The sequence below is a fragment of the Pieris rapae genome, chromosome 4 (genome assembly GCF_905147795.1).
Source record: "Pieris rapae chromosome 4, ilPieRapa1.1, whole genome shotgun sequence".
Lineage (NCBI taxonomy): Eukaryota > Metazoa > Arthropoda > Insecta > Lepidoptera > Pieridae > Pieris > Pieris rapae.
In genome coordinates, this window is record NC_059512.1 from 7,912,955 (window position 1) to 7,940,172 (window position 27,218).

Consider the following 27,218-nt stretch of genomic DNA (forward strand, 5'->3'; position numbering starts at 1 on the left):
AAAAAATGAAAATTGGCTTTTAAGATCAATGACTTAGACACTGTGTTCAATGACCGAAGGTCTAACTCCATGTTCGTACTTCGTACCATACAATGTTGTATGATAAAATCCTGTCATTGATATTTTTTAAGGCAACTTGCTATCAAGTATCAACTTATACCATATCGAAACATGTTTTATCAGATTAAAAACAGGACGTCTGTCCTGTCTTAAGCATTGCGTCTAGCTTGTTACAAGTTTAATAAAATAAAAATAAAACCCAATTTTTTTAATAAACAGGTCTTTACAATATTCTTGACTTACTTAGTAGTAAGAAATTAAAATTTATAATTAGACAACTATAATACATGTAAAACCTTTGTTCCCTGCTGCAGAGTGCCTGTATTGCTGGCAGCAACTACTAGCAGTATTATACTTATTCGTTTATTTTTTTATATTGCGTCTTTTAAGTATGTTCACGCTAAACAGTTTATCCCTTAAATAAACTGAGTAAGAAAATACGCGTAAATTTATTGTGTAGCCTTACAGAGCTTGATATGTTTGATATTGGTGCCTTTCAATGACCTGTGTGATAATTTACGTACTAAGCCTATTATGTACCAAGAATGATATATGCAATTAAGTTATTCTAAGATGCAGCCTCTATTTGATATTTGGCTGTCAGCGTGTAAAGTTTAACAGCGACAAGACATAAATATGGGTAAAAAACTATCGATTGCGAATTGCAGGTAGTCTTGCGTGTGTGACACGTAAATACGCAGTAGGATATAACTTTTCGACTAAAAAACTTCCACGATATAGCTCACACATATATTGTAGATATATTTTTTAATTATTTACATTTTGTTATCTTATACACAATCAGACATATAAAAAAGCAGGTTACGTAAGTTATAAGGCAACGGGCGGACCTATGGTTGACAAGCGGTTTTCTCTAGACAACCCTAGCATGGAATAAAAAATTACATCTACAGAGGGTAAAGCACTAGGTCGAGTACTAGCGAAAACTTAAATGACTTAGACATAATGTAACTTTAGTGTACTCGAATAGAAGCTATTTTTGTTTTTTATTTTTATTTATCTCATTCTATTGAGCGCTCATATATGATGAACAAGACAATATACGATTCATCTGATGGAAATCACACGATAGGTAGCAAAGTGTGCATAGGTCATTAAAGTGATTTACTTCTTGTCTCATTGTTTTATGCAGATTATTGTTTCACAGTGCACAAGAAGTACCAGTTGCATAAAAACCACATAATTAATGACTATCGTCCGTACTTATATATATAATGGACACTTGGTATATATGTTGGTAGTTATATAAGAATTCCATATAAGGTATGGAAGGAATGTACTTGGAGGCAGAAACTTCCATAGCTGCCTATTCTTTGCTAATTACCTTTTAATCCACAGACTATCACAGTAAACAATACGGTTTTATGAAATATGAATACCAGAGGTTATGGCCGATTCAAAGTTTCCATACAATTGGTAACATGCGCGATTCTGTCCTCTATTTTGTATCGCATATAATTGATTGCATTCAGAGCAAAATATAGAAATAACGTCATGATGATGATTAATATGTACTTTGTAATGACAAACTATGTATTGATTTATTCTAGCTGATATTGGAGATACATAGATTTTTCTATAAATAAATATTAATCTCGAATTATGTAAATTTCGAAATACTCAATAAATATATTAGCTCTCAATGTCTTATTATTAAAATTTGTGTAGAAATATAAAGGCAATTATAATTTTCTATATTTAAATACTAAATATTTCACACTAATAAGGGTAATAGCAATGCAACAGCGGTTTTCGGCGCTAAATAAAATTTTGTCCGATGGTTGTTGACATTAATTGACAGCTGGCAAATGACACTTGAGACAAAACCACTATGCGGCAAACGTGATTCACTAATGCCAAACAAATGTATGGAACTGATCACATGACATTGAGTGAACTGATGTAATTCACAAATTCCTTTTGCGATAGTGGGTCAAGCCTTTCGTAAAGCGATTTTGTCTCAATCCCCCCTGGTACTCATTTGAATCTCATATCTTATGTTTACGTAAAAATATCTGTATTTCAGATAAAGACAAACCCATTCTACGTATTTTATTTTATTTATTAGTCTTCGATTGAGCGTGATATAGCACGTATCACGCTTTTACATAACCGTTATTACGAACTATTGATTACAAATGATGTAGTGTTTTCACTAGTCAATTTTCTTATCTTATACATTCGTAGGATTTTTCCTATGATTCTATGTGTGTATTCTGTTAGTATGGATTGCGCAGTTCGCGTTTTAAAGTTGCCATATTTTTATCACAGCATAGTTATATTTTTCAATTATAATGCTTTTAAATTAAATAATAAAAAATACTCTATTGCAGGCTTTTCCAAGATCCATACACCTGTACATCAGTATATTTTGTTTATGTAATTAGTCCAAGGGGGAATGAAACCATCGTGTGTTAACTGGAAAGTCTTAAACCCAAGTGGCTTTCATGTATGCCAGGTATAGACGGTACCTATGTAGAAAAACGAAATAGACGTCAAAATGTGTCATGTCTATAGTGGTTACAAACTTAGTACTAGTTAAGTAAGATTTGGTCCTTGAAACAAAACAAGATACCTCGTTAATACAGTAGTTATAAAATATATTTCTATACCTGTAACATATTCACGAATCAGTCTAGATTTGGCCTTAAATGTTCATATTTGGTTATAAAAACCAGATCCGTTAAAACCCCACTTAAAATCGAGTTAGCTATAAAAAGTCGTAACTTACAGAATATAAATCATGTGCCAACACATTTTATTATATTCTGAGAAACGTTTTTGATGGCGTATTTACTAATAACTACTTACTTGATTCGTAATTAATTGATTTGAACCCACACACACACTTCCGAAAGATTCTTTTACTTGTTGCCCTTCTAGTGGAAGAAGACCAGCTTTTGCTGTCTATGTACGCTAACTCTACGTCACCCAAAATCTGGCTAAGTTATATGTAGAGGTAACTAAATAAAATATTAGTCAACTAGGTCAACAGGATGCTCTTATGTAAAAATAAAATATACACTATTTATTATCAACCAGCGTTAAAGAAAGAAAGAAAGAAAGAACTTTATTAGACACAAAATACATTAATGTTTCTATATAATATATAAAGTAGAGTGCACTGGCCCCCACACTAGGATTCCCTGAGTTGTGGGCAGCCATTCTCTTCCTTTTCACATCTAAACTGTATTTCTTAATTAATTAAGAAAGGATATAAAAAAAAATTGCTAAACGTATCCTATGTAATGTAAATCCTGAAACAAGTACCTGCGTCTAGCTGGCGGCATACGTACGGTTTCCTGATTTCCTGAATTCAGATAAGGTTTTCCGTGATCTTAGCGCAGACGTTAGGTTTATTTTCTGTTCGAAAAATTTAAGAACGTTTGCGCCGAGTAGAATATTTTGTATGTCAGTTATGCATTCGTGTCTCCGAATCGTAATTTCGGATCAGGAAACTTAATGAGGAAACCGTACGTATGCTGCCAGCCTATACTGTCAGTGCGTATCTCCGTAACATTTTTTTTTTCATGATTGTCATGTATTTTAGAAAAGCTAATACTGTAGATAAAGAAATATATGATGTGGTGAACTTAAATAAGTAAAGCCAGAGTGAGCGAATTGTTCAGCCTTGGCTTGCAATTTATAATTTAATCAGCAGTCGTGTCTTCGGTCTCTAATAGATTAGGAAAATTATTGTACAAAGACCTTGTATAATAGTAGAAATTATGCGAATGCTGAGTGACATAGACATATATATAATATTTATTACTAACTAAACACACACACACAGAAACACAAAAAAAAAAAACTGAGAGATAACATTTTTTTTAAATAACAAGGTATGTTTTAAGTATTTAATGCGTGTGTGCTGTGGTTGTAATTGGCTCCTGCCCAGCATTATGCCGAGTAGCGACTGTTCCTTAGCGCTGGTTATTCTGCCAGAGACCACAGCAGCTAGTTTGCGCCTCAGTCGCAAAAAAAGGATGTAATAATTATTTAGTGAGTGAGTGTGAGGCGTAATTTGGTTTGCACGCGATGTATCACTGAACTACTTGTCTTTAGCAATTTGTACTGATTTATTTACGTTTGCAGGCGTACATAATCGCTGATGGCCTATGCATCTACCAAGGAGACACTGAGGCCATGGTACCACATCTGTCCAGCCTGGGCCTGGTTTGTCCTCGCCATCACAATCCAGCCGATTATAGTGAGTAACTAATAGTGTATTAAATATTGAATTATTTAGGATATATGTGATATTTCCTGTCGGAACTTACCTATTTATTAGAGATGTCTACAGTATTTTGAAGTGAATGACAATCATTTTTCTAAAGCTCTTCAAATATGTACAAATCATGGTTACGTCACCTCACCAATCAATTTTAAGTAAGGTTAAGTGTTGAGCAAATATTTTAGTAAAGTTCGTTTACAAAGAAAATGTAAAGAACTATTTAAAGCAAGGACTACTAGATAGCCAAATGCCAGAATTGTTTGTAAAAGTGCAGTATTTGACATTTTATTTAAGTGCTTATAAAGGTTATTACCATGAACTACGATTTGCTACAATTCTTACTAGCTATACAAAGAAAAGATCAATACGTGTGGGCTCTACGCTGCTTATTTAATATCGTAGCTGATAAGGCGGTTTCTTGTTTTTATTATATTCTATATAATTCCCCGACTATATAGTCTTCGGAGGTATTAAATGGCATACATGAATGGTCTTGGTAACCCGAACTATTAAACACTACTGTTATTTATATATATTATTTGTACCTATTTATTTTAACAACTTTTTGTATGACCTTTACAGCAAATACCAAAAAGGTACCGCGTAGCCTAATGTGGAACATTATTACATCACACGTACATTAGTAGAAATAAATGAGTAAGGGACTTAGGGTTCGTTAAAACTACTCTATCTGTAACTGTCATACATTATTAGTAACAATGAAGGCTCAAACAATATTATTAATCCTTCCTTGTTATAGAATCCCTATTTCTTAAACGCATAAACAGTTATATCAGTTATACTACTCAAGAAGATAAGATTATAAAGTACGAAGAAACATCAATAATTAATAAAAGTATAGTAATTTAACAAATAAGACACTAATCTGTTATTTATGGTCAGCACGCCAAACGTTTATCACAGAAGCAACTGTGTTGGCACTTGTAATTGACGCAGATAGGATACTCAAATCCTATATATTGGATTGCTTCTGTTTATCTAGGCTTTTTACATACATATATGATAAAAATTAATGACAGATAATTTAGGACTAACGGACTGTACAAATAAGTAAGATCGCTTCCATTCGTATTTCGTAATCTGCATCATCCAAGAGCCAATTTACTACGCGAATTATTTTTGAAAATAAAAGATCCTGTATTCATTTATGTGACTAATATTTCAGTAATCGAGCTAACGGAGAGTCCAGAATGCATCCAAGTATTAACAGAAGAAATCCTCAACGGTAGTCTGTATAAGTCAACAAAAATTGAAAGTACAAACCTGGAGCCAGTCAATACAATGCAATTGAAGATTTGTTACCAAACAGATGACAATGTTGGTGAAACGGAAATAGTATTATCAACAGACAAATGCACGTTCAACATGCAAGAGTATACGGCAGCGTCATCAACAACTTTAGCGAGTAAAATTTCCAAAGACTCCTCAGTTGCCTGGATGAAAATGCAGAAAGTAGAATCCAAAGGATACCCCACTACTTTCTCCCAACAGTTCATTATACTACTAACAAGAATGCTATTGCAAATATCAAGAAATCGACAAGGTGGGTTAATTTAATTAGTTAAAGAAACTGTTGCTCAACGAGTACTGTTTAAGAATTATAATAAATAAAGTCTGCATTTTTTATATTTTATAACGTAAGCTAAATAAATAAATTTTATTAAATAACACAGAAAAAATCTTATTCTGTGCGCCAATTTCTACTCCTAATACCAGTTCCATTTAAGGAAAAAAATATGTTTTTAGCACTATGGATTCAAACTATACACCACATAGGCTGTGCGCTATTGATAGGCGTATGTTTCTTCAATATGGCAAATGACGGTACACAGATGTTCAACCATTTGAAGATGTGTGTGGGTCTTGTTATATTCTTCGTGTACACACAGATCATGGTACCAGTACTAGTCTGTAAGTATGTTTTTTGTAAACCCGCTTTAACAAACTGATTCCTAATTTTCTATTATAACTAATTTTGTCTGTTAACAAGATATATGCGCGTTATAAAAATAACTTTATTCTAATCGTACAAGGCTTCATTAAAATACTTAACACAAACTGCATAGATAATCCTTATTATATGATGAAGATAAATATGATGAAATAGTATATGATGAAGAAATGAATGAATATAATTTATTGAGATTTTATAATATTTATTCGATTTATTATTAATGGAACTTGTATCCGGGTAATAGTTTTGATGCAGTATGTGTATTGTGTATAAACATGATATTATATTCTTAATTCAAAAGCAAGCGTTTGTCCGACATAGACAACGAGTTAAATATAGGTTAACGCTTTTTATTATCCATTAAGTGAACTGACTACAGAATTCTAATATTTTTTTTTAAATTTTGTATTATTTTTTAGTTTGTTTTTGTATTTATTTATTTATTATGTGCTTCGTGTATTACTTTTTTATTAGATATGCATTATTGTTGATTTAGGGTCTCCTATTAAGACAAAAACTACGACGTCAATGCTGAAATTATATTTATATACGATTAAATGAAACATGGCTATTTAACATAGAGTTACAAATTGCCTATTTAAAAGTATCGTGAATAGCATCGTACAAATAAAGAACAATTATTTTAGACTCTCTTTAGTGCTCTCTTTAGTTTCATAAAAATAAAAAGTACAATGATTATAATCAAGGTAACTGACCTAGTTGCGAATCTTGTGGGCTGAAGTACGCAGTAGTAGTTTCTTTCTTAGGACCTACTAACTACCCCGATGCCTGCTCGAGTATACGATTACTCCCGCTAGCTATACCAGTGCCAGTGACGAATAAAGAAAATTTATCAAAAATCATGGACATTTATATGTGACCTGTGTTAATTCCGATTTCAGATCCCCAAGAAGTAAAATTGGTAAAAAAGGAACATTTTAATGGCTGGTACAACCTGGTGCCATACTACGCGGCGTTAACAGTCTCAAAACTTCCAGTACAAGTTTCCTTAAACATGATCTTTTCAACGATTGTGTTCTTCATGGTCGGAGTTCCATACGCCAATGATAGGTTCCTGGCGTTCTGTCTAATAGGAAATATCGTTTCTCTGGTCGCTGAGGGTGTTGGAATGGCTATTGGATCGGTGTTTAGTGTTAGGGTAAGTATCTCTGTAATACTTTTTAGAGAAACCTGGCACAGTTTTTTTTTAATTTGCACCTTTCCGGATTTGTTTTTTTTTATATATTACAGCGAGCAAACGCGCAAGAGTCTCATCTGATGTTATGTGATACCGCCCATAGACACTTTGGCTGAAGGTTCGCTCTTTAAGACGTATAAACTTCTAAATTCGTGTTACATGACATGACATGCCGACAAAAGCGTAAATGGAGCTATCTTCATATGCGACCATTGAGTTTTAAGTTGACTAACGTGTTAAACACATTTATCGATACTCTGTAACTTCTAATACAACTGCGAACAATATATTAGCGTTTCCGACTACAATATTGCGTCTACCGCAAGATCTCTATCTCTAGCTTGCGATAATAGCGCTACGCATTATCTCTGTTGAAAGTTACAGGGTACTTATCGGCCGTATGCTGTACATTACAGAGTTAATCTATATATATTATATCTATATATTATCTATTATATCTATTTAAATACTACATATTTTTGTTTAAGATCCGTTTAAGCTCAAGTAATCGTGAAATCCTATGAATAAAATTAAAAAATTCAATTACAGAATGGATGTGCGATCGGCCCAGCAGCTATTGCCCCTTTCCTTGGTTTGGCCATCTACGGCTTCGACTTCGCTCACAAAATCCCCCTAATAATGACCATCATCATGAAGACTTCCTTCATCCGATGCGGAGTAGTTGCCATGGTGCTTACAATTTTCGGCTTTGGACGACAACCCCTCGAGTGTAACGATGTCTACTGCCACTTTGCAAAGCCAGACGTTCTTTTACAGTACTTAGATATCGAAAAAAGTTCCGTCTGGTTTGAAATATTTATAATGGTCAGTATCATGATCGCCGTACGGTTTCTTTGTTTCATGGGCCTCAGGTGGCGGTTCGCGACATGATACAATAGTCTATAATTTCAGGTACATAGTACAACTACATGTGATAGATTGCAAGTAATTTATGTTGTTTGTGATGTAATGCATTTTTCAAACAGGTGAACCAAAGAATCCTGGGCGTGACTGACTGTGAATGTTTTAGTATTATTAGGACGATTTGTAAGCGAAGCCAGTAGAAAATAGTTTATGCTTCAAATGAATATAATACTTCTATAGCTATAGGTAATAGCAATTGACTTTGAAACTGTAACCATATTTTTTTTAAATATTTTAATATTCGTCAACAATTCAACATCTGTTGAATATATCTGTACATGGTTAAAGAATGATACCCAGCATTTAGCTTTTTTTATGTTATTTTAAATACAATATCCTGATAAAAGTAATAATAAACATAATAAAAATAACAATAAACATTATGTTGTATAGGGAGAAATACTTATTTTATATAAGTGTCGAGAAAGGCGTCATATAATAATACGCCTTTAATAAAATTAATGTAATTTCTGTCAACAGTGACAACAAATGTTGGTTAATCTGTTTGTTCTCGAACCTTGCGACTGTTATTGCTGCTGCTATTGTTATTAATTATCACTTCATCGATCGAATCGAATCATCGAACGTGATAAACAATTAAATGTTTCTCAAGATTAATTCCTTAAAAATATAATAAAGCGATTACAAAAATTCTGTAATAGCATCAAGATTAAGTTGTGTGTCAATTGTATTCTTGCCCAGTGTTACTTTATTTTTTTTGCGTGGTGTAATAGAAGGTTTAATAATAGGCCTTACTCTGAAAGACACAATATGCTTATAAATCAGCTAACTAACCGGGCATACAAATCCTTAGCTGAGATGATCCGTGATTTACACCTAAGTATAATTAAAAGTCAATCATTAAAGTTAATAAACAATCTCGTGGACTGTTGTAACTGCTAGGACGAAATTTCATCTATATTACCACACTACAACTACTACATTTTTACAAAGGACGTGTTATCCATAAATTATATAATGGTTATCATTGGGACCTTTACGCATTTAGAATTTTGAGTCAAAGAGATTTTGTACCTTTAGAAGCCAGAGATCTAAAAGTATTTCACCCGGGACATATTATACCATTTCAATTTCTAAACATGTGTCAGATTTGAGTTTGACAGAACTTGATATTTCATGTTCTAGAGAATAATATCTATGGTTAATTCCAAATATAATAATTAGAAAAATAAGTTATGACTTAAAAGTCTATGTTACCAGGTCATAAAATTAAAAAAGAATAATAATTAGAAAGTTAGTTTTCTTTGTTACTGCGGCCTTAAAACATGGCCAGCAAAATAAAAACGTACTTAAAAAAAAGCTTTTTAAAATAATCTGAAAAGTAACGAAATGTAGACATATTTCATCTACCTCTTTGTGTATTTTAATACCTATTATTTTTTCAACATTTATTCATTAAATTATTTGTCTCATAAAAGTCTCCTATGCTAGAACCTATTGAATTAGAAATATCAAACTACTAACTAGCTTCTTTATATGCTATTAAAAATACATAAGTAGGGATTTGTCTAGAGAAGCTTTCTCAATGTGTGTTGAGAAATTTAATTTTTCAGGTGTATTAAAATGATTAGACCAATTTCTTGTTTTAAATGGAAAATCTCTGTACTGGAAGTTCACATTGAAGACATAAGAATGTAAATATTGTTTCCTAAAAGCCTTTCATAACATCAAAGATCATTTCTTTGATGATGTAAATAAAGATACCTTAGGTAGAACTTGGGAGAGGTGTTTTATACTGTACTTAAATTCTATTGTATAAGTACATCATATTGTAGATATAAGAATTACGAGCCCAACTTAGATTTAATTCCATAATATATATATATTAAACTGACTATATTATAAGCAAACAAACAAGAAATGTGAACATTATGTGTATACAACAGAATCATCAGTGTTAATATGTATTTTTTACTTTTGTAATAAAGAAAAGTTAATGATTTGTTTGATTTTTTTATTTATCCATTAAAATATAAACATTTATTTTTTATTATTTCCCTTATCTCGCCTCTTCTTAATATGTTTCTTTGTTTTAGATTTCCTCCTTTCTGCTTGCTCCTCTTTGACAGCCTTCTTTCGAGCTTTCTTAGTGTTAGGTGACTCATCTCTCGGTCTAGCTGAATTCTTAAATTTTGTTTCTAAAATAAAAATATAAACATATAATATTTGATTCAATTTAGATACGTAAACTTGATAGATTAGTGATAATCAATCAGTGGTAAAATATCAATTGCTATGGGCACATAAGGCAGATCACACACCTTCAGACACATGGTTTATGAATCGGAGAAATCTCCATATAATACCTAATTGTAAATAAGAGGCAAAAAGCAAGTACTGATTTTCAAACAGTTTTTGTTATTATATTTTGCCAAATCAGCTTCACATACATACGTTATATTATTAAATGCTATTGCATTTAAAAATATTGTTTAAATGATTTTCCTAGCAGACACCAAACATGTGGATGTCACAAATGATTAGGAATATCTTTTTTGATATCCAGTATAAAAATGAAAAATCAGTCAGTGCACTGATTGTTATATCTTTTATAATTGATAATTTTGTTTTTTTCGAGATTGCACTCCTACATAGTAATAGCATGCAAAAGAGAAGCTAATGAAATATGCAAATCACCATTATTATCATCATCTTCATTGTTTTCAGAATCACTTCCTGATCCACTCTCAGAAATGTTGTCCTCTTGCAAGATGTCTGGTTTATCAACAGTACTTAAGTCTTCATTGAAACCAGCTATTTTCTTGTATATTAAGTCTGCTGTATCACCTTTTTTAGCTTTATTTATATCCCGCTCATAGTTTATAACCTGAAACATACAATTTAACTTGATTAAATATGATTCAATGACAGTCATATGATAAAAAATAATTACTTATCTTATTACTTAAGAATGAGTTATTATGAAAAAAAATTTTTTCAATTTAATGAATATTCTTTAATTTAACGTAGTAGTGGCATTACGAAAGAATGTTTAAAATATATTAAGTGTCTTTTACTACATAAGTTTATAGATGTTGACACTACCATTGTCCGAGTTTACTTTAATTTTTAATTTTACTTTGGCAATTACCTCTGTTAACGTCTTCGGAATATACACATTTTTGAATGTTTCTTCCTCAATCTGCTCCTGGGCAGTCATCTCTTCAAAGTTTCTTGAAGCTGCTTTTTCTGATAATTTTTCCATACATTCTTCTAAATTGGCCTCATTAATTGTTGCATCAGTAATAAAGTCAAACAACTCTTTAACAGTTAATGTAGCAACACCCCTTTTCCTAAAGAAGTCAGATATATTTGTACAATCTTTACGTAAAAATTCAAAAGCATGTGGATGATCATGTTCTACAGATTGCGAAACATCAATCATAACAATATTGCCATTATGGTATAGCAAATTATATTCTGACAAGTCTGCATGAACTAGTTTACATATATTGAACATTTTCCACATCATAAAAATACAATCTCTATACAGAGTACGCGCTGTTGTTTGTGATATCTCAACATCTTTTAATTTAGGTGATGGCCAGCCATTTTCTCCCATAAATGTCATCACTAATACATGACTCCGAAGTATTATTGGTTCAGGAACATTTAGATGGGCATTATACAGCCTGACTAGGTTTCTCATTTCCTTTTCTGCCCAGGTTTTTACCATTTTTCTAGGGTTAGAACGGCAATAACCATTTCTAAACCTATATTCTCCTGAAACATATTTATCCCTGTCTTTGAATACTAGAATTGATGTTTTAAAAATCTTAACAGCAAAATCTCTGCCATCTTTTGATGTAGCATGATAAACATTTGCTTCTTTTCCTGTTGATATACAACCATTAATTTCATTAATGATTCCTCTATTAAGAAGCTTAAAAAGGATCATTTTAGTCCTTGGATCCATAACCTGCTCTGCTGTAGCTCGATCATGTTTGTCTTTTATTCTTATTCTATCACTGTCATTTTTTCTGTCATTCATTTCTATGAATTTTTGGGTATTGTTAGAGGGTTCATAGTGGTCCACATTAATCCGATGACTATATTTTTTGAAAAGTTTTTCAGTTGGCTGGTATGATGTTACTTTATTTGTAGGAGCTTGAGGGTTAACATTGTTTTTTTTCCTTGACCCTTGGGTAGGATCATCGGAATCATAAAAGTAATCATCTGAATCAAGATCGTCCTCGTCAGAACTTATAATTTTATAAGTAGGTGTTTCTGAAAACTATAAAATAGATATTATAAAAACAGTATTAAATTGTTAAATTTAAAATATATTAAAGTTACACTTATGTGCAATATTACTAACCCGCACAGATTTAACCTTAGCAGGTAAATCTTCCTCATAGTCACTAAATTGGCCATCACTCATGGCAAGATTCTCTAAATAGTTTCAGTTATTGAAAATTTAATAAGTAAATAACCATTTACCAATTACTTTATATTTTTATTTACCCTCGTGTACCGTAGGGTTTTTTTTTCAGAGCCACAGCTTAGGTTTCATAAATTCATAGCCGCAGTCTTTATATGAGGATGACAGTTCGTGCCAACTCTGATATTTTAATTGTTTACTGTGAATTTACAACTAATAATTTATATTATGTTAGTATAAAATTAATAATCAAAAAAATTAATAGTAAATTAACATATAACTAAAAAAGAAGTTTTAGAATTGTAATTTACAAAATATACAAGCAAACGCAGTGAACTGAATAAAATCACACTAGATGGCGTCTAGTTCAATATTAAAAAGAGGGAATATCCTTATAGAACATTTTTGAAAACCATGTTGCAAATTCCTTTACAGGCAAATTAATATAACAAACGCTGTCCTGGGTCGAGTTACGAGAAAATTAAAAAAAAATGTCATAATGCTAATAATTAAAAAGTACAAAGTACTTGAAAAATAAATTACCTACTTTTTATTCTACCCTTGAAAAAATAAATTAGGAAAGTGCACTTATCTCATTAATAAAATAAATATAGCAAATTAGGAGGGGTCTTGATTGAGGAATCAGTCAATTTAATATCAATTGTATGAATCGCCATGGCTATTAATGTTTCTGCGTTGTAACGATTTAAATTTAAAACCTTTATTTTTAATCATACATAAATATTAAGTCGTAAAAGAGCACATTTTTGTAAGCTCATTTAACAGCCGTAGTTTATGGAAATATCTAGGTAAAAAAATGCACAAACTGTTTAAAAAAACGCATCCATCGAATTCTAAATAAGCCTCCTAAACAACCATATGTTCTTTTAAATTTGTATTCAGAATTGGAATTAGGCTAGAAACTGATTGCCCTTCTCACGCTCAAAATAATGACTGTAACAAATTCAGTCTATCTTGATGGTCGTTTGCAGTTGATTAGCCATGTAACAAAGGTCAAGTCCATGCAGTTTATTTAGGGCCATATATATCAAGGCTGAGGAAATGCATTTTAACTTTCAACCCGTTATATAACGTTAAGCTTGTCTTGGCCTAAGTCAACCTAATCATTGATTTTATTATGTTAGTTGTACTATCTTTTGTCATCGTGTTACAACATATATTTAAAAAAAAGTTAGATTTGCTTCCCTTTCTTAAGTTTGCTGTTTTCATTCGAAATCATAGTTTTTACTTTCACATATAGCAATAATATTATAAAATATTGGTACTGAAATTGTTTAAATCACGCAACTACTTGAACGCCGACTTCTAGAATATAACCATATCATGTTTAGATTTGTATGCCAACCATTTTCGATACCCATTGAACACATAAGTACAATCGATCGATTCGTTTAAGTTTCTTTCTACGTGAACTTCATTGCATATTTCAACTCATTATTCAATTATATTAAATAATTTGTTTATAATTTGATAGAGCGCATACAACCTTATAAAGTGAATTGATCTCGAATGTATTTAAGAAGGCTACGAGAGGAACTGCGCACCAAAATTACATTGGAAATGGCCACGGCCGCTCGCTACGTGTAAATCTGTAGCTAACTTTTATGTTCAGAGTTCAGTGAATTAAAAAAATAAAAATGCCTGCCGATTCAGTTATTGTAGCGGGGGAAAAGACAGAAGAAGTTCTCTTCCAAAGCCTTACAGACAGGTCAAAGCATGAGGACTTTTTGCGACGCGCCGTGGAATTTTTGATGGAGAGAGTTGTCTTCGCAAGATCCAATCGATCATCAAAAGTTGTGGAGTGGGCTGCGCCTGAGGATATTAAGAAGATTATAGATTTAAAGCCTCGAGAAGAACCTGTTTCTCATGAGCAACTGTTGACGTTTATGGCTGATGTGGGTACCAAATTTTATTATTATTTATTATTGTGCGATTCACAATCAAAGATGAAGTGTACCTTCGCAAAATTTCATGTCAATTTGCTTACTCGTCCAGATGCCATCTGACGACATTCAATGATACTTAGATTCGTTCTAAGTATCATTGAATGTCGTATATTCTGTAATTTCCACTATTTTTTAGGTTGCTCGTTATTCTGTAAATACGGCGCACCCGTATTTCGTAAACCAGCTCTTCTCTTCCGTGGACCCATACGGTCTCATTGGCCAGTGGTTGACAGATGCTCTTAATCCCAGCGTATATACCTTTGAAGTGGCCCCAGTCTTCACCTTAATGGAAGAAGAAGTTTTGAAAGAAATGAGAAAGATTGTAGGGTGGGTGGATGGAGATGGAATCTTTTGTCCTGGAGGTTCTATTTCCAATGGTTATGCGATCAGTTGTGCGCGATTTCATCAGTTTCCACAGATCAAGGTAAGATAATGTACACATTTCTAGTCAGTCAGTCTTATTAAATTAAATTTTTAAGTCATTTCTTACGTCATGTTGATAAAGTATGAATTACGACTTATTTCATTACATTTTATTTTTTTGCATTCGTTGCCGTTGTAACATCCAAATAGTTTATTATTTATTTTTATTTATTTATTGAATACATAAACTTACATTGAAAGAAGTTGGTGTGGTGGAAACACAAACTGGACACAGAATGAATAATGATTATAAACATATTAGTCCAGAATGCTTTATTTTGTGGATAAAATAATAGTATTCATTAAAAGCTAATCACATATTTAGTACCACAGTCTGCCTACAGTCTGTAATTGCTTTACAGGCTATTATGGTCACCTTAACCTGCTTCGCTTTTGCGTGTATAAATCATAAAAACATAGTTTATAAGATACAAAGTTTATAATTACAAAAGACCACGATATGCTTATGGATTCATTAAATTTTTTAAAGGAATATTAATTGTTTAATATCCTATATAAATAGATTTCAATTACATATTAACTTTATAATTTTTATGCTTAGGTAGGAGAAAACCTATCATATATTTTATAGAATACCTATAAATTAATCTTTATTTTCTACACCTACTAACTAAATCCACACAACTATTTAAGTATAAGATTTAATTAATCAAATAGTAAAACACCTTGAAATTATTAATAAATTATCTACATATAATAAAAATTTTAACGTTTCAGACGAAAGGCGTATACTCAGTACCAAACCTGGTACTATTTACATCCGAGTTAGCACATTATTCTACTAAGAAGTTATCCTCGTTCATGGGAATTGGTAGTGACAATTGTGTTACAGTTAAAGCAGACAAATGTGGCAAAATGGATGTTATCGACTTGGAAACAAAGATCACAGGCGCCATAAACCAAGGTTCAACACCATTTATGGTGACCGCTACCTCTGGAACAACTGTGTTCGGAGCGTTCGATCCTTTAATCCCAATATCCACTATTTGCAAAAAGTACGGGATTTGGTTACATGTTGATGCGGCCTGGGGCGGCGGAGCCTTGATGTCAAGAAAACATAGACATCTTTTAAAAGGAATCGAGTTGTAAGTTTTAAGAAATTTATTTATACATGCGTAATGTACGCGGAGAGCTTGACATTAAGCTTGCCTTAAAATTAATATATTTCTTATTTACAGAGCCGATTCAGTAACATGGAATCCACATAAATTATTAGCAGCTCCGCAGCAGTGTTCCGCATTCCTAATCCGACACAAGAACCTACTTGCCCAGGGCCACTCGTCGAACGCTCAGTACCTTTTCCAAAAAGACAAATTTTACGATACGTCCTACGACACTGGCGACAAACATATCCAATGCGGAAGGCGAGCGGACGTCCTTAAATTTTGGTTCATGTGGAAAGCGAAAGGAAGTGAAGGGTTCGAGAAGCATATCGATAAAGTTTTTGACAACGCTCACTACTTCCTACAGCATATTAGACATCGAGAGGGATTCAAATTAGTTCTTGATAAACCAGAATGTACCAATATAATGTTTTGGTACATACCAAAGTGTCTTCGTGGGCGTGAAAATGACCCTGACTACAACGAAAGATTGCATAAGGTCGCGCCGAAAATCAAAGAGAAAATGATCAAGGAAGGTTCTATGATGGTCACGTATCAGCCGCAAGGAACACTTGTAAATTTCTTTCGCATCGTTTTCCAAAATTCAGCCTTGGACCACAAGGATATGGTCTACTTTGCTAATGAGTTCGACCGTCTTGGTTCAGATATAATTGTTTAAATAAAACGAGTGTAACAACCTTGTAAACGTTACACAATGCTAACCTGTGATTTAATTTATAATTACTTATTACGTAGTTTTTTTAGTGAAAGATAATTATTAGTGCAAATAAAATAATTAATGCTGTTATATTACTTTTCTTTAAATTGCCATTGTCGTAAGTTCTGGCGTTCTAATGGTACATTCAGAGTCCAGATGAGAAGTTCTTTATACACAAGTATAAGACGCTACTTATGGGAGTTACACTTAGCTGTCTTGACTACGAATTTTACCCTAGTAAGCTTTCTGTCCTCATAATAGTTTTCCTTTGTTACCATAGATTTTTGGGACTTCGTGATGTTGATTTCCGTACGTTTTTATTCATCGTTTAAGCAAGTTATCACTTTTGAACATAGCAAAAGTACATAGCCGCGATTCGTACGGTACACCTCTTAGATAAATTAATGATATTTTAAATCTGCATAATATTAGCAATGTTTGATAAATATTGTGACTATATGAGAGGGATTTTAACAGTGTCTCATTAGATGTTAATTGTATTCACCATGCTGTGTTTTTCTTATTTAAAAAGGACATTATAATTTAATATACAAAATAGTCTTATTTTAAACAGTGGATTTTTTGTTAATATAATATAATTCAGATCATTTATATCTACAACATTAAAATATATATCATATTGCATTTTATAAATTAAAATTTTTGCTTGTTCAAAATTCATTGTCATCCGATATCTCTTCTAGTGGTATTTCTTGACAGTTACTCTGAAATAAAAATTACTTTTTTTACTGTCTCAATTGAGTACCCGTTGCATCATTCTTATTTTAAAACATTATTTTTTTATATTATTATTTAATTCTTGTGCAAAAAATAAATTATAAATAAGTTTGCGATTGTCTAACATAGTTATTTTTCTTAAAGTTGTTAACAATGCTTTTCGTGCTCTGGTGCTAAGATCTATTAGTGGCAAGAGATGCTTCGGACTATGAAAAGTAATCTATCTTAGCTGAAGACAAAAACAGAGGTAAAATATTTATCCAGATTTAGAATTCTAGTTCTATGGGCTTTTGAAATTGCCTAATGAAGCTCTATGTTAATAAAATATAATAAGCAACAAAACTATGTTTTTTATAAACTAAATTATGAATTCATTTTATTCTCGCGACCTTGATGTATTTGATTTCAATTTTGATGTATTTGTATCAATATCCGAAGCGATGTTACAACTTTGAGACAGTGCGGTACAAAAGCTAAAGATCTGAAGTTTCAGAGATCATGAAAATATGTAAACTTACCAAGGTGATATCATCAGGAACTCTAGAGAGCAAATCTAAGATTTCACTATGAGGTACTCTGTTGGGTTTCAAAATTTTTCTTGTGAATTTATGGATACCTAAAAAAATTGTAAGTTTTAGGTCAGATAACGTTCTTATTGTGGCTGCCCAAGTAGTTATATTAATAAAATTAAGGAATACTCTTTTTATATTGGGTAGGTTTAGTTTTTTTTATAGACCAGGGGGCAAACGGGCAGGAGGCTCACCTGATGTTTAGTTTTAGGTTAATGTCGATAATAAGTGAATTTAAGGTCATAGTTAATTAAAATATACGTACATATCAAAATAAACTTTTACTTAATTCAAGATACGTACCCCATACCATTAAAATGTATTGAAGTGGTATCAAAAACATAATACACGCAATTATGGAAATGAGGAAAATTGCCAAAAAGCTTACGAAAGGCACCGAAAAATTGTATAAGCTGAAAAGACATAGATTTATTAAGAAACAAATTTATTTTGCGTAGATTTGATTTCCCCATAGTAATATCTGTATATTAGTCTTATTTCTTATATGCGACATAAATCTGTTATTGTGACATACATATGTTATAGTCTATGAATGCGCGGTCTATTCCATAATTCCTATCGAGAAGATGCATGTCACGAGTATTTACGTTCTTTAATTAGCTTTTTTTATAGAACAGGTCAAACGTGTATTAGGCTCATCTGATGTTAAGCGATGGACCGCCCATGGACACTCTGACGCCTTATAAGAATTGGAACGCTCTTTGTTAAAGTTGCATCGGTACGGAAATGCTTCAGTGGAAAGCTGCTGTATTGGTGCTTTTACATTATGATTAAAAACTCAGAACTGCGTATTTTCTATTTTTGATTCCCCCGGGAAATCGCAGCTGAGACCTGAGATGGTTTGTGAACATGACAGACTATATAATGAGGCCACTTAGCAACAGCCTTCGGGAGGTTAACAGACTAAAACGATGTTTGTGTTCAATGTGGAGGATAACGAAATCTGTGGAAGTCACAGATAACCACTGAGCTCTTTTGAACTTTTAATAAAAAAATAATATTTGTAAATGTATGTAATCTGTGTCCTATGTTTAATGTTTATTTTATACATACTTCTTAATACTCTCACCAAGGCTTGCTACTTTACCAACAAAGTTTTGAATTGTTTGAATCGTTTCCTGGAAATCTTGGATTCTTTGACGTAGGGACTTGTCTTCCTGGAATTATAACGAAATATTATTCAGTTCTGTTGAAATTTTTTAAATATCGTTTACATTTACTTACCTTTTCTTTGAGAATATTCTCCTCTTCTTTTGTTAATAGTTTCTTACCTAAAATTAAAATGTTTATAGTATTTAATGATGATCTTAAAAGTTCTGAAGAAATTGTAATTATTTAATTACTACAGATCCTTCTTTCTTTACCTAATTTCTGAACAACCCAACCCCTTTGATTGGATTCTAAAGAACTTATTGGTTGGAATTGAATTTTATGTTCGATTAATATTCTTAAATACCATACTTTTATATTAAGTTGTGCCTACTTTCTTCATCTCCATAAGATACTTGTCTACAGAATCTTTGAATTTTTGATTGAATGACGATCTTATTTTAAAACTTATTTCTACTTAAAAAATCCTCAATTTTCATTATTCTTAGAGTTTCTGTTTGCCTTGTCTAAAGGAAAAACGAACGACGAAATTGAGATGACGCAGAAGAAAAGATGGCTGCAGTTAAATTGTCGCATTATTTGTTTCATGGCGGATCCATACAAATACAAAATTTTATTGTATTACTGATAATGTCTTGTATCGTACATGTGTGTATTTATGTAATAAAACAAATCTATGTTATTATTATTATTTCGATCCTGAGATCGTTCGTTCGAATCACGATTGAGTGCCAATTGACATTTAAAATTACTTCTTACGCTGAAGGAAAACATCATGAGGAAACTGGCATGCCTTAGACCCAGTTGATAACCTACTTGACTTTTACAGTAAGAGAAATCTCATACCAAAAGCAAAGGATGAAGCGCCAATGTTATTGTAAATATACGAATGTACGTCTTAAAAGAACACGAACATTTTGTCTGGTACATATTGTCTATTTTCCCCATTAAAAATCATCTTGTTATAAATTAAACTTACCATTTGTCCGAGGTCGGTAAATAAAGAAAGGCAACAATAATAGTAATGGTAGCATCCAGGTTTTAAAAAAGTAACAAAATAATAACCAACAGATCAGCGATATAATATTGGCTTTCCTTGATTGCCATTCAAAGCATGATCTGAAAAAGAAAACTTATAGAATTTTGTTAGTAATAGCTATTGTTTAAGTTGTGTTTAAGCCAGCAAGTGTAATTTTGTTTATATCTAAATGTAAGATATTATTGATATCTCCTATTTTTGAATAAGGATATTAACCTTTATAAATCTGTTTTAAAAAAATTCTTCTGCGAAACAAAGATTTTGGGTAGTTCTGCGTAGGCCATTTGTTTACGATTTTTTTATTTGGCATAACAATATAACCCTTCCACCACCAACCACCAATTTTAATATTAGTATCAGAGTACTTAGCACTCGTAATAAATAATAAACTTATATTTATACACTGAATTTTTATTAAAGTAAGACAAAGGACATACCTCATAATATTGTATGTATTGTATTACCATAACTAATATTGACTGCATCCGTCTTACAAAGTTCTTACAGTACTGATAAATTTCTAATTCGTACTAAGCACTATCATCAATTAAAAATGAAGAAAAAGGAGTACTTATTATATAAATTATTTAAATATTTGTATACTAACTTCAATATCCGAAGCGCATCAACCACCCACATGATTATAGTCCTTCCCCTTGCTATGTTTCGAGCTAGTAAATGTCTGTCAAGCTTTTCATCTGATTCCATTAAATTAACTTCTTTGGGTGTTATAACTTTCAACGAAGCCTTGATCTGAATGAAAAACGTATTCGCTAATAATATTGTACTTAATATTTAGAGGTTGATATTCGCAGGTTCAGAGTTCAAATTCCTTAGGCTGATTACTTAAAAACGTTTGGTTAAGTGTACCTACTTTACGGTTCAAGCCATACCTGACAGTCAATTTCGAGTCTAAAGATTAGATTTAGAAATAGGATTTGCGACGATCTATAATTTCCCTGTGTTAAAAATAAATTAAGTTTTGTTCGTGGAAAAACATGAATTAACAACTTTCTATAGATCTCATGTATACTGTTATAGATATGATGTGACTGAGCTAAATGTAAGTCTAAAATGCACTCACAAGATTCCAAGACATTTCCATTTCCAATAATATTCTCGGGTTATTTCCCTTGGCTCGTTCGCGTTGCGTGCTTTCTTTCAATGCGTACCATTTTTTCCCAGACTCAATGTTCAGAAGAGGTATTGAAATATTTCCCACCTCCTCGCCCTTCTTTTCATCGTAAACTGTTATCTCTAAGATTGAAGTTATGTCAGTGACTTGGCTGAAATAATAGGAGTTTTTAAAGTGAAATGTTGCTAAAGAATACTACTGAATTCATATTAATAATGCATTAAATAGGTCATTTTTGAGAAAGTCTTGTTCTACCTAAAAATAAATTATTGTATGTTAGTCATCGATATCTCTACGGCTTATGTGTTACCAATAAACTATAAATGTTATTATTATAATTTACTAGCAATAAAATTTGCGATGTTGGCGGTTCTTTATAAATCTATTGGTAAACAAATCTTGTTTTCTAATAGATTTATATTTTCTAAATTGCATGCAAATTCAAGCCTAAATTATAAATTACAAAAAAAGTTATAACTAGTTTAGTTATGAGCTTCTTAACAAGTTTTAACAGTCATTTCTACGGGAAAGGAAAACATCGTGAGGACTTAACTTAAACTTATCCCGACGACGGCGCGTGTCGGTTGGTTGGTTTTTCTTAAAAATATATAAAGTGAAAACTTACAAATGAAACACTTTCATCCAACTTGGTGCATTAGTTTTATTGTCTGTCGCTGTAAACACCCTTTCATTGTTCAACGAGAGGACACAGTAACAGTCATTTCCCGTCAAGCCTTTTGCACCATAAACTATAATGTTTAACCATCCAACATCTGATGTGTCGCATAGACGATACCATTTCTAGAAAATTACCACAACATAAACGATAGAAATATTGTATTGATGATGGCGTGGAAAGATATTAATTTTACATCGACTTAGGTTATAATGTAGAACGTAAAATTAAAACTACAATTGCGCGGGAATTCAATTTAAAGTTAGGGTTTTTGACAATCCAGTTTTTGACAGTACAGTTTTTAACAGAGTATATATAAGATGTATTGAATGTACGAATTTACAACGCCAATGCATTTAAGACATATATAATAGACCTCATTAGAACTTGTTTTTACGGATGGAAGGATAAAGAAACAGAAGATGTAATATGACATATAAGAATGACACCAACTTGATTGGAGAGGAATCACTTGAACAGGCGTTAGAAATTTGAGTTTCTTCGAAACTGGAACCATATAATTCGCGGAAAAAATTGTATCACTATAATATTAGTTAATTGTGGATTCTATATTATAAAAACATTAGGAAGTCTTATCAACACTTCAGTAATTCTTAAATATTGTTTGATTAATAATTTCTTAACATAACAATAAACAATGAGTCTTGTGTATGACGAAACAATTATAATCTTTAGTAACATTTGATAAGAGGGAATCCTTTATTATTATGTAGGAAAGTTATATATCGTAGAACAACCACTTGAATATGTTTATGTTGGTAAACAAATGAAAGTCTAAATTACGATTATGTTGTTGAAATAAACTTACATACTTTCTTCTCATATTTTTAGCTTCTTCTCCAACATTTTCATACATATTGTACACAGTATTGATATCCGAAATTCCACTGATTGTAAGTAAATAAAATATTTGAATTTCCGAATCATCTAAGGGTACTTGAATTTTTTTAGTTTTTTCTTTTTCTATTCTAGACAGATCTATTGTGTGTCTGAAAAGAAAGAAAGAAATATGTACGTGAGAGATGGTAGAATACAACACGTTAGAGTTAAAATCTTGCTATCATACTGTATTTTTAAGGTCCTTGGAGTTAGGTATAATAGTTAGTATTGCCTTTTGTAAGGCAAGCAAGGAAGAAAAGATTTTTCGACTACACTTTTTAAAAATCGACTTAAGGTCTTCTTTGGAAATATTAGTAATTTACATTAATTTGATATATATAATAAAAAATAATTAAAGAATTGATTAATTGATATTACTCATAATGTAAAATGTAAAATTCCTATTATGACTAATTTGTACGCCATTATGTGTGGCAGAATATGCGAACTTTCGATAGTACTCCCATATTATTTTGGTACCATATTCTTGCAATAAATAAATAATTGTTATAAGTGAACATGATGCGGAAAGATTGGAGAGACTGGAGCTGCGAAGGCTAAGTCAGAGAGATATTACACCCGACATGGTAAAAGGTCGCAATCATGGATGCATTTAAATATTAAACACGATTGGTTGAACAGTGACCAACGTATTTACAATATCAATTAAAAAAGAGTGGCTGAGAGCTCTCATCCCTTACACCCTTGAATTACTATCAGTAAATGTACACTTAAAATCTGTTTATTTACCGACGCTTATATGACGTAGCCTAGACGATTAATTATATTTTGATTGAATAAATAACAGAGGAAAAAATATTTATGAATGAAACTTTTAGGTTCTGTCGGCGAAAATAACAATTAAATTTTCTTGAATACCTTCCTACATTCACGTCCTTGTCCCAAACAACGATTTCTAATGTATGTTCATCCTCGTATAAATTAAAATGATATAATTCCTTAAACATGACTTTTGGCTCGTTAGTCTTAATAATTTTCGATTTACGTTTTTCTGATCCTAATCTGAAATTAAAAAAATGTATTGGCTGGTTGATAAAAAAGTGCAAAAAATTTTCCAGGTAATTAGCAATTCGGAATGTATATAACATTGTACATGTAAACTATCGCTGTTAGGATGCACATAAAACTCCCAATCTTGATTCATCTCCTCTTAAACAGTTGTTTGGTAGGCAGTAGGTAGTTCAAGGCTGATCACCAACTCTTAGTGAATATGACTATTGCGCCCATATCTTCAATTTTATATAATCAAGTAACTGATTTGTAACGCTGTTATCAAATTAATCTACCCATTTTGATGAGTTTACAACAAAACAATTTAGTATTTCGCTTACGTTTATGTATTTGCCTTTATTCCGTAAATAATTATAGAGAATAATTGAATATGAATGAAAAGTATAATTCTGTATATTCTATAGTTATATATAAAAGATAATGGCAGATGCATAGACAATACATATTAAACCGGCCTCTTTTATTCGACTTTACAAAAAAAAATTGGAAGTCATTATAAGAGTAAATCATTTTCACGATAAACAATTAATGCGTCTAGCATTTGCACTGACCTAATACGACAGCCAACGTATCGAGGCTTTTCTTCCTCAAGTACGTTAAACCCTACAACTTCTATTAGAGCAATGGTGACAGTCGCAATTTTAGTCTTCTTAGTAACCCTTGTTGTGACGTCTTTCTTTGGAGTATTCGATAAAATCAGCTGAAACATTATCAGAGCCATATGTCTATCTCAGCTATATAACTTATCAAGTATAACCCAAAAATCGTTTTTACCAATTAAAAAAGAAACGAGGACGTGCAGAATTTAGGCAATTATCAAAATTGTTGTTTATTGCTTTTCATTGGTTATTTTACAAAACGCTGTTTTCTTTTGATGGCTCAAGGGGTGTATTGGTATTTAATATAAATTATTAGATAAATTTTTGCAGGTTAGGATGACATTTGTATTACACATTTCTACTGATATAATTATGTAATTATACATTATATGTATGTAAATAACTTATTAGATGCTCTAATATCTATTTAATTATAATATCTATTTCATAATATTTATTAGATGCTAATTAGTCAACACCAACAAAGTCTAATAATATATTGGACAACATACTTTTTATGTTAAAAATCAATTTAAATTTCAGCTATGTTTTGTCTAAATGTCACTCATTATAATGTAGTCTGTGCTTTGTTCTCTACGTTGTGACATTACGAGTAACAATTGTCGTCTATATATTCAAAATAATTTCTATTCCTCGACGTGAATGGATCATAATTTATTAAAAATCAATTAAAATTAAGGCTACCTTTTCAACATTACTATACGAATTTCTTCTTTTGTTTTTATCGTTCTTTTCTTTCTCTCTTTCCTGCTTTCTCTTTCTAGCTTCTCTTATTCTTAAGCGAATACGACTTCGGATTGATTTTGGTGCTGCGGACGAGGGTTCTATTGAGTCATCGCTTAACGCGTCATCTTTAACTTCGGCTAGTCTGAAAAACATTGCAAATAACAGATTTAATTTATATAATCAACTACTCTGTATTACTGTTACTGTTACTACAATACATATGTATTACTGTTACTGTTTTATAGGAGTTCATGCTTTAATAACAATTTTAATGATTTAATAACTAACAGATGTGTTATTAAATCATTAAACAATAAAGTTACCTTTTATTTACATTCAGATAACTAACAAGGCAAGAAAAATAAAAAAACATTCTAATTTAAAGTATTGTCATCGTTCAATTATAATTTATGTTAAAGTTAAAGGCTCGAATGTGGGTACATAACAGCAAAATGCGAGCATTAAAATAAATGTTTAATACTCGTAATTTCTAATGAATTAATGGCTTGTCAACTTTAAAGTGTTAAAAGATTCTTAAAGGTTTTAATTACTTACGATTCAACACTTCCCTTAATTGACAAGTCAAAGAGTAATGCGTTTTCGCTCTTTTTTATATTATTGTCATCGTTTATTAGCAACTCCACTATGGGAACAGTATTACTACCACTAATTGTAGCCTCGTCATATACAATTTCACGGGAAGTAGAATCATTTTCTCTAGCATCATCTACTTTTACAGTCTTCTGCGTTGCTATGAAATTATGACTTTTATCCTGTTGCAATATGTTTGCATTTAGTGGTACTAGTGTTGTATGGTCTTCGTTAACACATGCTAAAAGATCTGCAGACTTTGCTTTTTCTAACTTCTTTTGCATTTCACAATATTTTGTTTGCACTCTCTCGTGTAATTTGGAAATATGTCTACTCTGTATTGAATCTTTTTCCTTCCTTCCATGTTTTTCAATTTCCATTTTGTTATTTTAACATCTAACACGCTATCATTATACGAAGGGAAAACTAAAACTGGCCACTAATGTTGATATTGATTGGTGTTATCTTTAATCATATCTAATCTTTTGTGATTGAGCACTCTGGTGATTTTTACTACACATTTAATTAATTCCTATATTTTTTAAATTAAAATCAATTTCCTTAGCCAGTTAAATTTGCTTGTAATTGTGGTGTTTCTATATAATATATACTACACTCCAAGTCACAACTTACACTTATCTATTCCAAAATTTATGTTCCTTAACATATCGTTTGTACTTTGTACACGGGTACTAGGCTCATTTGACCGAAATCATTTCTTAAAATAACGCAGATTAGCTCAAATTTAAGCGCCAAGAGAGATGAAAGTTTAAACTAAAATTACTTATAAAATGTGTAAAACTGACATTATAAAAAAATAACCAGTACAGAATGACCAGAATACTTCATAAACTTTATGATATAAATTCTTTAAAGCAATCACAAAGTGTAACAACATATCCAAAAGTTAATTTTCCAGGTGAATTCATCATACTCCAGTTAGAAAATGCTAACGACGAAAAAGCGTGAAATGCAGCAGAGCGTCAATGTTCAGGTGAATATATGGGCGCCTCGC

General features: G+C 31.6%; 4 protein-coding genes across 4 annotated transcripts in view; 2 read left to right on the forward strand and 2 right to left on the reverse strand.

The window, feature by feature from the left end:
- LOC111003033 (ATP-binding cassette sub-family G member 1) overlaps positions 1-10,378 on the forward strand; it is a 49,594-nt gene extending 39,216 nt beyond the window's left edge. The window contains exons 6-10 of the mRNA XM_022273380.2: positions 4,177-4,291; positions 5,502-5,879; positions 6,083-6,247; positions 7,193-7,449; positions 8,038-10,378. Coding sequence (XP_022129072.1) covers positions 4,177-4,291; positions 5,502-5,879; positions 6,083-6,247; positions 7,193-7,449; positions 8,038-8,379 — 1,257 coding nt within the window. The 3' untranslated portion in view covers positions 8,380-10,378. The remainder of the gene's footprint in view (positions 1-4,176; positions 4,292-5,501; positions 5,880-6,082; positions 6,248-7,192; positions 7,450-8,037) is intronic.
- Positions 10,371-12,929, reverse strand: LOC111003031 (serine/threonine-protein kinase RIO1). The gene is made up of 4 exons (XM_022273378.2): positions 12,752-12,929; positions 11,525-12,667; positions 11,071-11,260; positions 10,371-10,571 (listed from the first exon to the last, which is right to left on the reverse strand). Exons 1-4 carry the CDS (start codon positions 12,812-12,814, stop codon positions 10,414-10,416), a joined length of 1,554 nt encoding a protein of 517 aa, XP_022129070.2. The 5' UTR covers positions 12,815-12,929; the 3' UTR covers positions 10,371-10,413.
- A 1,441-nt stretch (positions 12,930-14,370) lies between these two features.
- On the forward strand, positions 14,371-17,134 carry LOC111003032 (cysteine sulfinic acid decarboxylase). Its single transcript, XM_022273379.2, has 4 exons — positions 14,371-14,730; positions 14,918-15,205; positions 15,943-16,310; positions 16,404-17,134. The coding sequence occupies exons 1-4, from the start codon at positions 14,473-14,475 to the stop codon at positions 17,005-17,007; spliced, it is 1,518 nt and encodes a 505-aa protein (XP_022129071.2). The 5' UTR covers positions 14,371-14,472; the 3' UTR covers positions 17,008-17,134.
- Positions 17,135-17,636: 502 nt separating this feature from the next.
- LOC111003030 (multiple C2 and transmembrane domain-containing protein) lies at positions 17,637-26,618 on the reverse strand. The gene is made up of 14 exons (XM_022273377.2): positions 26,168-26,618; positions 25,571-25,754; positions 24,818-24,966; positions 24,114-24,257; positions 23,164-23,344; positions 22,284-22,459; positions 21,608-21,809; positions 21,131-21,276; positions 20,464-20,603; positions 19,599-19,645; positions 19,428-19,531; positions 18,657-18,766; positions 18,303-18,400; positions 17,637-17,771 (listed from the first exon to the last, which is right to left on the reverse strand). The coding sequence occupies exons 1-14, from the start codon at positions 26,581-26,583 to the stop codon at positions 17,718-17,720; spliced, it is 2,151 nt and encodes a 716-aa protein (XP_022129069.2). The 5' UTR covers positions 26,584-26,618; the 3' UTR covers positions 17,637-17,717.
- Between the last annotated feature and the right edge of the window lie 600 nt (positions 26,619-27,218).